The sequence below is a fragment of the Heterodontus francisci genome, chromosome 35 (genome assembly GCF_036365525.1).
Source record: "Heterodontus francisci isolate sHetFra1 chromosome 35, sHetFra1.hap1, whole genome shotgun sequence".
NCBI lineage: Eukaryota > Metazoa > Chordata > Chondrichthyes > Heterodontiformes > Heterodontidae > Heterodontus > Heterodontus francisci.
This window is the reverse complement of record NC_090405.1, coordinates 47345465-47357747: the sequence shown is the minus strand read 5'-3', so window position 1 is coordinate 47357747 and position 12283 is coordinate 47345465. Positions and strand designations below refer to the sequence as shown.

Below are 12283 nucleotides of genomic sequence, written 5' to 3'. Positions count from 1 at the left end.
TCAGTTGCAGTCTCATCGTTCTATGTGGCACAATTCAAAAAACTCCAAGTTGGCCAGCAGGGCCATGTTTTCAGCCACTGTTGTAGTCTCTTTAAACAAATCCAGTAACAGTTCAAAATGTTCCATATGACGAAATTAATATGTCCCATTTTTGGTAGGTGTGGTTTTCATCACAACTGTAAATTTATGCCCTTAGTTACTGATTCACCAATCGGTGCAAATGTTTATTCCTTATTTAATTCATCAAAACCTTTCAGAATTTTAACACCCTTCACAGATGGTCAGATCTCCCCTTACTGTCCTCTGTCATAATGAAAAGTGTCTAAGCTACAGCCCGTGCCATTTTGGGACACGATGTCAGGGCCATGTGGGGACTCATGAGAGTGAACTTTCCTCTACCATTCCATGCCATGTAGCCTGGATGCCAGCATTCAGAACCCACCTTTTGAATGCAACTTCAATACAACTCTGGAATGCCATGCTGTAGTAGAAGCTTCAGTAATATAAAGACAATTTTACAACTGCACTCCCTAGCACTGAGCTTCACCCAACCTCAACCCCCACCACGCTGCTTTCCCCCCTCCCCCCCTCCCCTTCCCCTCACACCCTGGAACACATACTGGGAATTCTCAACTATATATGTGCCAGTATAATCTCTTCTACGTACCATGTGACCAAACTGTACAAAATATATGTAAATTAGCCAGCCACTGTAATTTGACAGATATGGGATAGGCAAGGGGTCTGAGAGATTGGTCTTCACTCACTCACTTGTTCCACAGAACTAGTTGGTGGCTAGATCCTGACATTGTGACAGTAAAATTGAACAGGAAACGTTGACGTACAAACTTACAACAGTAAACCTTGGCAGTAAAAAAGTGGCCAACAATGATGAAAACAGGAAATAAGGTATGTGGACAGGAGGTGCATGTCCTAACAAGATTTTGATATTCTTTTCTTAACAAGACAACAAAAAAAGAATCTCCTTCTTGTGTCAGTTTTGTCATCTGCCTTTACATTTATGAGAAATATTTGCAAAGTTAATATGTAACTATGCTCTGACAACATGCTCTGCTAAACATCACTGCATCATTGATCAAGTTTGTTTAGAGTTACAAACATGTGAAAGTTTTCACTGCTAACATTCCTTCGGTTAAAAATCACACAGAGTCGCTGTGTATGCAAAGTACAGACTCCCTCCCGGGCCACCCTTAACACACAAACTCAACAACCTGTCAAGACGATCTGACATCCAAAAAAAAAACACCTATTCCCTTTTTTAGAAAATGTATTTATTCACAGGATGTGGACATTGCTGGTAAGCCGGCATTCATTGCCCATCCCTAATTGCCCTCGAGGAGGAGGTTGTGAGCCACCTTCTTGAACCACTGCAGTCCATTGTAGCACAGAGTGGCTTGCTAGACCATTTCAGAGCTAAGAGTCAACCAAATTGCTGTCGGTCTGGAGTCGCATGTAGGCCAGACTGGGTAATAACAGCAGAGTTCTTTTCCTGAACGACATGAGTGAACCAGATGGGTTTTTATGATAATCTAGTAGTTTCACGGGCCAGAATTTTTCATTGGATGGGGGGCCCTGTCCTCTGGCCGAAAAGGCAGCGTTGAGCCCACCCTCCAACGGGGCTGGGGAGCCAGACCAGGATTTTCCCCTCCCCAGGCCTGGTTTCACAAGGCGGGCTTTTTGGGGCCTCTGCCACCCACCAGCCAAGGGTAAAATACCGCGGCGATGGGTGGAGACCCTTAAGTGCCAGTTAATTGGCCACTTCAGGACCTTGATTGACCTGGGGCGGGCGGGCGGGGCATTTATAGCCGCTGCCGCCCCACATAAATTTGCAGCGGGGGTGGGAGGGGTCAGGAAGGCCCCAGTAAAATTCCAGGCATGGTCACCATTACTGACGCTAACTTTTTGTTCTCGATTTATTTAGATTAATTGCATTTAAAGTCCCCAACTGCCGTGCTGGGATTTGATCTCACAATTCTGCAGCACTGGTCCCTGCCTCTAAATGCCCAGTCCAGCAATACAATCACAATGTTACCATAACCCCACCCGTAGCCCCTATTCCCAAATGTTTAATATTAAAACAGGATAAACAGATTTTCTTCCACAGCATGATTTTTTTTTTTATTTAGTAGGATGAGAATCAGAGATTAATTTGTTAATGTTCCAGTAATTAAAGCAGAATTAAAATAAAGCCCTTTAATATTTACAGGGGATTTCACAATTATCCCAGGATTCACAGGCTAATTGCTCCCTAGCGGTCTTTGATAAAATGCACTGAACTGTTGGCTCTGCATTTGTTTGGCTTTCCCCAGCAAGACCTCCACCGTTCACCAGACCTTCTCACTTCCTGCACAACTACGGTACAAAATGAGACAAAAAGAGATAAATTGGTTACCAGTCTCAGATCATTTTTGTCGTAGAGCACCACAGACAGATTCTCATGCTGTGCCATCTTCAATCCTGCAGGTTAAAAGTGCTTGGCGTTCACTTGTTTTTGCAGTGGATGACCAGTTTTAAATAAGTCCAAAGGCCCTTTTATCGTCGAATGAGTCCTTGAGCTGAAACGTGAATTGCATGCTTTTAAAATTGTTTACTGAAAAACAGCACAAATAGAAACATATGAACACAATTTATAGGTAACAATCTGCATACATGACGATTATCAATTTGTGAACATTTCAGCAATTACAGAAATCCATTCCTACAATGTAAAAACTGCAGACCAAGGTCGTGATCTGAAGTCTGAATTGGATTTAAAATGTTACCATTGTCTAATGAACTCAGTGTTCCTGCCAATCCGTTCTTGCTCCTCTTTTGCCTACAAAAATCCACTGGTTGGAATTTTAAAAATCATTTTCATCTTTTCTTTGTCGTAGGCAAGATAATCCACTACTTTAAAATGTGTCAAAAGTCGGCAGTCATGAATGTGATACAATCATATCAATCCCAACAATTCTGGCACTGCACTGCTTGAAAAATCCAAGTGTTGTTGCGGCTCAGTGAAGGCTGTATGCCCTGAAATGAACGATTCTGGCTAAGTCATGTGTTATACCTCCCTCAAGCAGCCAGTACTATGATTCCCTCTCACATGCCTTTGCTCTGTTTTTGTTTCTTATCTCTCTCAGAGCATTGTTACAGACAGTATCTCCAAGAGGTGTCACCAGGAGCCCCATTACTGTGCTGCCGACTGCAACTGCAGGGGACAACATCACGCCTGTGGTTAACTACTTCTGCAACTTGCACCGGGGCTTGATGTTCTGACAACCTGAATGTAAAGTGAGCTGGCATACCTGACCAAATTCACTTCTTCATCTTCCTGTGATGCCTGTGTTAGCCCTTTTGTACAAATGTCTCCAAAACCTACATACAGCATTAAGTAACAGTAAGGATTTCATCATTTTGGAAATGATATTGCGTCATCATGGTGTTTACTTGATCCAAGTTGTTAGTTTTGGCAGCACACAAAATGTTATGCAAGCCCTTTAATAACCTCAGTCATTCACTGGTACATGTCAAAATGGACTTATGCATTAATGTCAATATCTATTTACACTTCAATAAATTCATACTTTAATCAAGCAAACCACCCAGCCCCAGGGCAATTCGAAATTGTACCAAAAAGCCTGGTGAAGGTCAGCAGGAATTTAAAAAAAAAAAATCGAAGCTACCCAGCAACAATTATTTCATAAAAAGAAACATTATTTCACTGAGCACTCCAGAGACTTGAGTGCATAATCTAAACTGTCAGCACAATACCAAAGGAATGTGCAATATTGGAGGTAAAACCTATTAGATGAGGTGTTAAACCAAGGGCCCTCCTGCATGGCACTATTCAAGAAAGTGATGGGGCAGTTCTCCCAGTGTCCTGGGCATCAGTTATCCGTCAGACAGATGACTAAAACTGATTCACTGCTCACCTATCTCAGTGCTAATCATGGAACCTGTCTATGTGCAAATTGACTGCTGTGTTTCCCTACTATTCAAAACCACTTTATTGACTGTCAAGTGCTTTGGGATATCCTGAGATTGTGTAAGGCACTATATAAATGCAAAATATTTCTTTACTCTGGAAAAGCCAGAAGATGCAACCAACGTTCCCTCTATGTTCTTTCGCGAGCAATTTGTTCAAAAGAGCGGCCCCTTTAAATTTATATGCACGGCCTTCCACGTGCAGTAATTTAAAGGGGCTGACTTGGGCGTGGCCTGTGAGGGACTTTCGGGTTGCCGCACGGCCGCAGAGCTTGGAGGGAACAATGGCTGCAACCGAGGGGAAAGCCCAGATAGAACATGAAACAACATTGGTGCAAGAGATGTCAGAAAAGATAACACAATCAGGACTGCTTTACTATATATATATATATATATATATATATACATACACACGCTAAATACAAGACCCGTAGCACCGTCAGAGAACTTCCAATTCTTGACCACTTTCTCACCCTCAATCCACTTGTATTATATCAGGGATGCCAAACGTATTTTATATGGTCAGCCTGACCCAATATCCTAGCTTTTGGCAAGGCCTACATTCAGCAAAAACCTATTAAAATAGAAATAATGATAAACCATATTGGCACTTACATCTAGGATTTATTTATTGCTGCTCGCTGATACCTGGGGATCAGCTTCTTTTCTGCACTGCCTTCAATGCTTGAACATTTCATTGCTTGCTGAGCAGAACTCGATGTAGCTGTCAAGATGCGGTCTGAACGGAACACTATAAAGTTTGATCATTACTTTCTCTGACTTGCATTTTACTATTTTGGCTATGTAGCTTGTTGTCCTATTGGCTTTGTTGCTTGCTGCTCTGCATTAGTTGATCATGTTTAGTGTCAGGTTTAACAAGGCTCCGAGGTCCCTTTTATCTTCATCCTTAACTGTTTCAACATCATGCACGGTATACACGTCATCTAGTTTTCCTCCTTATGTGTTGCACTTTACACTTGTCTGCATTAAATATTCATCCGCCCCTGTTCTGTTCACTTACATATCTTGTCCAACTCTTTCTAATCTGCTTCCTCTGGTTCCACTGTCCCTCCTAGTTTGGCATCATCTGCAAATGTGACCACTATGCTTTGAGTTTTAGAATCATGGTGGGTTATATCAACTAGAAACAGCAGTGCTCCCAGGACCGAGCCCTGAGGCAACCCAGCCATTAGTTCCTCCTCTCTGACATATCTCCTTTAACAAATGCTCCTTGCTTCCTATGCCTCAAACAGTTCTTTATCCATTCCATTCCCAAGATTTTTCCTGAATCACTGGAGGTTTGAGCTTAATTAACCTGCCTTTCCTTCTGGAAAACAGGAACAGGAGCAGGCTTTTCAACCCCTCCTGCCTGTTCCACCATTCAACTGTGTCATGGCTCGTCTACACCTCAACTCCATTTGCCTATCTTCAATACGCATCCCTTGTTGCCCTCAAAAATCTGTCAATCTCAGTGCTGGAATTTTCAATTGGCCCAGCATCCACAGCCTTTTGGGGAAGAGAATTCTACATTTCCACATCGCTATGTGTGAAAAAGTGCTTCCCAATTTATTTCCTCAAAACCTAAACCCTGTCAAAGGCCTTTCAAAAGTCTAGGCACACCACACGTCACTCACTCAAAGCAGTCGAGAGCGATATGCAATGTCACTATCTAGATTTCACATGTCTTTAATATCTTATTATAATCACTAGAACAGTATGTTCGAACATAAACTAAGGACACTACATGATAACATGGCACAGGTCAAAAATATAGTTAAGTGAATCCAGGGGAAGAACAGGGAGGGAGAGAAAAATCAGGAGAATGGTGAAAAGCCAAATCTCAAGACATTTCTATGCGGGAGTCCCGCTCTGCACCAGCTTTGGACACCTAGTACAGAGGGAAGTGAACGGATCAGAGTGTCCTCTCACAGGTCTGCTCCTGAGCCCGGCAAAAACAGCCATCCACAGGTCCAGGCCGCATGTGGCCCACGCGAACAGTGCTCTTGGTGCTTCTGAGACTGCTGGATATTGCCAGGTATAGAATATGTGCTAAACATAGAGAATAAATAATATTTTGACAAGATTATAAATGTCCCTTTTGTTTACGAGACTTTATGTTCGAGTTATGCCTCCTCACCAGAATTTTCCCCCCATTAGATGACAGTAATGAAACCCAATGCCATTCTTACTGCCAAACATAGGGAATGGTAGCATAGTGGTAAGATTACTGGACTAGTAATCCAGAGGCCTGGACTAATGATCCTGTGACATGAGTTCAAAACCCACCAGAGGCAACGAGGGAATTTGAATGAATAATTAAAATGAAAATTAGGCACAGCATTTCCAACACCCAAGAAAAGAAGACTGGAGAAAATGCTGCAAAAAAAGACTGCCTGCAGAAGAGTTAGGATTGTCTGCCTGAGGGGAATTTTACAGTGTAAACTGAACTCCAAAACTCAATTTGAGAAGTTTCTAGGGAACTGCTGCAGTAACTTCAGCACGGGGCACAGTCCAGGAGAGTCCCTGACCCGCACTGACACAGTCCGGAGAGTCACTGACCCGCACCGGGCACAGTCCGGGAGAGTCACTGACCCGCACCGGGCACAGTCCGGGAGAGTCACTGACCCGCACCGGGCACAGTCCGGGAGAGTCACTGACCCGCACCGGGCACAGTCCGGGAGAGTCACTGACCCGCACCGGGCACAGTCCGGGAGAGTCACTGACCCGCACCGGGCACAGTCCGGGAGAGTCAATGACCCGCACCGGGCACAGTCCGGGAGAGTCAATGACCCGCACCGGGCACAGTCCGGGAGAGTCAATGACCCGCACCGGGCACAGCCCGGGAGAGTCAATGACCCGCACCGGGCACAGCCCGGGAGAGTCAATGACCCGCACCGGGCACAGTCCGGGAGAGTCAATGACCCGCACCGGGCACAGTCCGGGAGAGTCACTGACCCGCACCGGGCACAGTCCGGGAGAGTCACTGACCCGCACCGGGCACAGTCCGGGAGAGTCACTGACCCGCACCGGGCACAGTCCGGGAGAGTCACTGACCCGCACCGGGCACAGTCCGGGAGAGTCACTGACCCGCACCGGGCACAGTCCGGGAGAGTCACTGACCCGCACTGACAAAGTCCAGAGAGTCACTGACCCGCACCGGGCACAGTCCAGGGAGTCACTGACCCGCACTGACACAATCCAGGGAATCACTGACCTGCACCGGGCACAGTCCTGAGAGTCACTGACCCGCACTGACACAGTCCAGAGAGTCACTGACCCACCCCGGGCACAGTCCTGAGAGTCCCTGACCCGCACTGACACAGTCCAGAGAGTCACTGACCCAACCCGGGCACAGTCCTGAAAGTCCCTGACCCGCACTGACACAGTCCAGAGAGTCACTGACCCGCACCGGGCACAGTCCAGAGAGTCATTGACCCGCACTGACACAGTCCAGAGAGTCACTGACCCGCACCGGGCACAGTCCAGAGAGTCACTGACCCGCACCGGGCACAGTCCAGAGAGTCACTGACCCGCACCGGGCACAGTCCAGAGAGTCACTGACCCGCACCGGGCACAGTCCAGAGAGTCAGTGACCTACCCCGGGCACAGTCCAGAGAGTCACTGACCCGCACTGACACAGTCCAGAGAGTCACTGACCCGCACCGGGCACAGTCCAGAGAGTCACTGACCCGCACCGGGCACAGTCCAGAGAGTCACTGACCCACCCCGGGCACAGTCCTGAGAGTCACTGACCCGCACTGACACAGTCCAGAGAGTCACTGGCCCGCACTGACACAGTCCAGGAGAGTCACTGACCCGCACCGGGCACAGTCCGGGAGAGTCACTGACCCGCACCGGGCACAGTCCGGGAGAGTCACTGACCCGCACCGGGCACAGTCCGGGAGAGTCACTGACCCGCACCGGGCACAGTCCGGGAGAGTCACTGACCCGCACCGGGCACAGTCCGGGAGAGTCACTGACCCGCACCGGGCACAGTCCGGGAGAGTCACTGACCCGCACCGGGCACAGTCCGGGAGAGTCACTGACCCGCACCGGGCACAGTCCGGGAGAGTCACTGACCCGCACCGGGCACAGTCCGGGAGAGTCACTGACCCGCACCGGGCACAGTCCGGGAGAGTCACTGACCCGCACCGGGCACAGTCCGGGAGAGTCACTGACCCGCACCGGGCACAGTCCGGGAGAGTCACTGACCCGCACCGGGCACAGTCCGGGAGAGTCACTGACCCGCACCGGGCACAGTCCGGGAGAGTCACTGACCCGCACTGACAAAGTCCAGAGAGTCACTGACCCGCACAGGGCACAGTCCAGGGAGTCACTGACCCGCACTGACACAGTCCAGGGAATCACTGACCCACCCCGGGCACAGTCCTGAGAGTCACTGACCCACACTGACACAGTCCAGAGAGTCACTGACCTGCACCGGGCACAGTCCAGAGAGTCACTGACCCGCACTGACACAGTCCAGAGAGTCACTGACCCACCCCGGGCACAGTCCTGAGAGTCCCTGACCCGCACTGACACAGTCCAGAGAGTCACTGACCCAACCCGGGCACAGTCCTGAAAGTCCCTGACCCGCACTGACACAGTCCAGAGAGTCACTGACCCGCACCGGGCACAGTCCAGAGAGTCATTGACCCGCACTGACACAGTCCAGAGAGTCACTGACCCGCACCGGGCACAGTCCAGAGAGTCACTGACCCGCACCGGGCACAGTCCAGAGAGTCACTGACCCGCACCGGGCACAGTCCAGAGAGTCACTGACCCGCACCGGGCACAGTCCAGAGAGTCACTGACCCGCACCGGGCACAGTCCAGAGAGTCACTGACCTACCCCGGGCACAGTCCAGAGAGTCACTGACCCGCACTGACACAGTCCAGAGAGTCACTGACCCGCACCGGGCACAGTCCAGAGAGTCACTGACCCGCACCGGGCACAGTCCTGAGAGTCACTGACCCACCCCGGGCACAGTCCTGAGAGTCACTGACCCGCACTGACACAGTCCAGAGAGTCACTGGCCCGCACTGACACAGTCCAGAGAGTCACTGACCCGCACCGGGCACAGTCCAGAGAGTCACTGACCCGCACCGGGCACAGTCCAGAGAGTCACTGACCTACCCCGGGCACAGTCCAGAGAGTCACTGACCCGCACTGACACAGTCCAGAGAGTCACTGACCCGCACTGACACAGTCCAGAGAGTCACTGACCCGCACTGACACAGTTCAGAGAGTCACTGACCCACCCCGGGCACAGTCCGGGAGAGTCACTGACCCGCCCCGGGCACAGTCTTGGCGAAGTGCTTCCCTCCGCCCGCCGGAGGCCGAAGCTGGTAAATGAACCGCGGAAGGGGGCGGGATAACGTGGGAAATCCGCCCAATTAAGGGGAGACAGCTCTGTAGCAATTCATTTACCAGGAGCTTTCGTTCTCTCTCTCTCTGTGAGCAGCAGCGGTGCTTCCGGTCAGCACACCAGCGCCTCCACCAGCACTATCAGGCACCGCCCCCATCTCTGATTGGACAGAACTACCGCTTCCTATAGGCTAGGGCAACAGCGCTGCAAGCTCCTCATTGGTCCGTCCCTCTATCAATCGGAAACAATTGTCACTGTATCAATTTTTTTGAGGGCACTTGTTTCATTCACATTGTTACCCACTTGTAGGGAAAATATTCTAGTTCTGAAGAAGGGTCACCGAACTGAAACGTCAACTCTGCCAGACCAGTTGAGTATTTCCAGCATTTCTTGTTTTTATATTCGGGAAAATATTTGCTCTGATTCCCAGTAACTTTTGAGACTTACTTATTTCCTTAACTTGTTTTGCAGGTCCATGCTTGCTTAAGTTAACTAACCTACTCATACCTACATGATCCAGGTTCTCTAATATATGTAAAGCACCACCTGGACGGAGAGGAAAGTCTGGCAAGGAGGTTGGCACCTCCGAGTGGTGCCGCCTGAATATCTTTCCATCCATTGAAATAGAAGGAATGTTGAATGGGATTGGTTATGGACATGCAATCTTTTCTCCCAATTTTCCTCTCAGCCCTGCAACCAGGCTGTACAGATGAAAATCTCTGTACACCACTCACCCCTATCTATAGATTTTGAAAGACGGGAGCAGGTAGGTTATCCCAGATAGCAGAGAAGCAGCTGTGGATGCAAGGAAATGCAAAAATCAACGATTGAAGACAGTACGAGATGATTTCCCTTCTCCCCCAGACTCTAACCTCATCCTCCGCCGCCTGTGCATGGGGGTGACAAGACTGATTCATCAGTTAATACTTTAATTCTTCATTTGATTACAAAAGTAGCGGCCTGAGTAAGTGTTAGCCTGAAAATTACTTTTACAGACTTTAGACAAAGGCGAGAACTGTTCAGATGAACCTACTTTCTCTGCTTTTTAATTGAATTAATAGGAAGTTAATGCAGTCAGGAGAATATTACAACTCATTAGCTGTATTCCAGCTAATATCGTCAGTAGTAATTTCTGGGCTTTGGTAAATGAATGCAAGATTCTAAACATGGGATCTATCTCATTCTAATATGAATGAGTTAAATGGTACTTGGTGTATGTATTTTAAGTTGTTACGTTGACTACAACTGGAGCCAATGGGACAGTTGTTCGCATTTTTTTTGTAGTCGTTGCTGTTTTAGGTGGCCCACTGCAATTAACATGTTGGCTTCCAAGAAATCTTTGATCACACATTGATTCTTCCGTCGAAGCATTTGAGTTGAAAAAGATTCGACTCTCAAGGTGGTTGTGCAGTGTGAGGAGCAACAGGAATAGAGGATCAGTGTCAACAACAGTGTCAACAGCCGCACAAAGAACATTGTGGGCGCCGTGTCAGCGGCTATTCCCGAGCTTGTTTGTTTCTCTTGCTCACGGACGTTTGACACTTTTAGCACAGGCCAAATAACTGTCCCAGGTCTGTAATAAACCCTCTGAATGATTCCATTTGCAAGGTTGAGATTGCAAGGAGGTAAAATTTCTTAGGAGTCGAGATTGCGGGGGAGTTGAGTTTGTGTGAAGGGTTGGAATTTTCCCGGCTTTAGCATTATTGAATGGGGGGGTGCCATCACATTTGTATTAGACAGCTGTAGTAGATCATGGTGAACAGACAGAAGCAGAAACATGATGCCGGCTATTTAAAGTCACCAGTGCAGTCCTGTGTAACTATTTTGGTTTCTAAGTATGAAGAAATCTATATCATTTTGTAGGACCATAACTGAGAGTTTGAACTGCTTTGAGGAGTGATTTCTATCCATTAACTAGAGAGTTACCTCCAGGTCTTCAAAACTGTCTCAACGGTCTTAGTCAAACATTCTCAGCTGACTGTGCATGTGTCTGTGTAATGACATACAGATAGAGAGTGGCGCAAACAAGAAATGCTGGAAATACTCAGCAGGTCTGGCAGCATCTGTGGAGAGAGAAGCAGGAGTTAACGTTTCAGGTCAGCGAATGTCTCCAGGTTGAGAAATCCTGAACTTCTTTCTTGCGCTCGAGAACGACTGCACAGTTTCTATGGGTGGTCCCAGAGCCAGTGTCTCTCCTCTACTTTTGAGGGAGAGAGTGTCAAAGCTGGGCCAAAGAGGGAAATTATTTTACCGGGTTAAAAAAGACACCTCCCTGAACACCAACAGAGGTTGGCAGAGCAAGAGTCCTTTCTCCAGATGCCAGTGGGATGTATTATAGCTGTACCAGGCACGGGTAACACTGCACAAACCTGACATTTCTAGTTTTCACACCCATCCAACTTGTGGGATTGCAATGAGATTCTCGGTTGAACCCTCTAGGAACTGAGTCAAGACTACCAAAAATCTTAAGAGCAGAGAGAACAAATTGATGTGGGGGTGGGGAGGGAGAACAGGCAGGCAAAAAAGTGAGAAAAAAACATACTGTTGTATACAATATATAATAAATTCAAGACTGTGGCTGCTTGGCATATTTATTACCTGTGCATACTTACTGAGTAATCTAAGCGAGCACAACCATCTTGAATTTTGTGTTTGAGGAGCAACTGATTTTGAATTCTGAGTCTGTCTTTCTTGATGAGTACTGGACGTCTGGAGAAGAAGCCAGGCCTTTCCACAGAGCGGAGATCATAACCACTGCTCCCAATTTTTAGCACAGCAAGTGCTGGCAATGAATCTGCTGTTGTCAATCACAGCTCGTCTAGACCAATCTTTTGTTCCGATGAAGGGTCACTGACCCGAAACGTTAACTCTGCTTCTCTTTCCACAGATGCTGCCAGACCTGCTGAGTGATTCCAGCATATCTTGTTT

At 48.0% G+C, this 12283-nt stretch overlaps 1 protein-coding gene across 5 annotated transcripts in view; it reads right to left on the bottom strand.

The window, feature by feature from the left end:
• Window positions 1-9503, bottom strand: part of LOC137350659 (sorbitol dehydrogenase-like) — a 28676-nt gene extending 19173 nt beyond the window's left edge. For 2 of the 5 annotated variants that reach the window (XM_068015468.1, XM_068015473.1), the window contains exons 1-2: window positions 9418-9503; window positions 2414-2576 (exon numbers count right to left, since the gene is read on the bottom strand). In XM_068015468.1, coding sequence (XP_067871569.1) covers window positions 2414-2470 — 57 coding nt within the window. In that variant the 5' untranslated portion in view covers window positions 2471-2576; window positions 9418-9503. Of the gene's footprint in view, window positions 1-2413; window positions 2577-2783; window positions 3129-3308; window positions 3401-4602; window positions 4685-9417 lie in introns of those variants that run through there. The other 3 variants (XM_068015471.1, XM_068015470.1, XM_068015469.1) reach the window with 3 other exon arrangements.
• Window positions 9504-12283: the final 2780 nt, after the last annotated feature.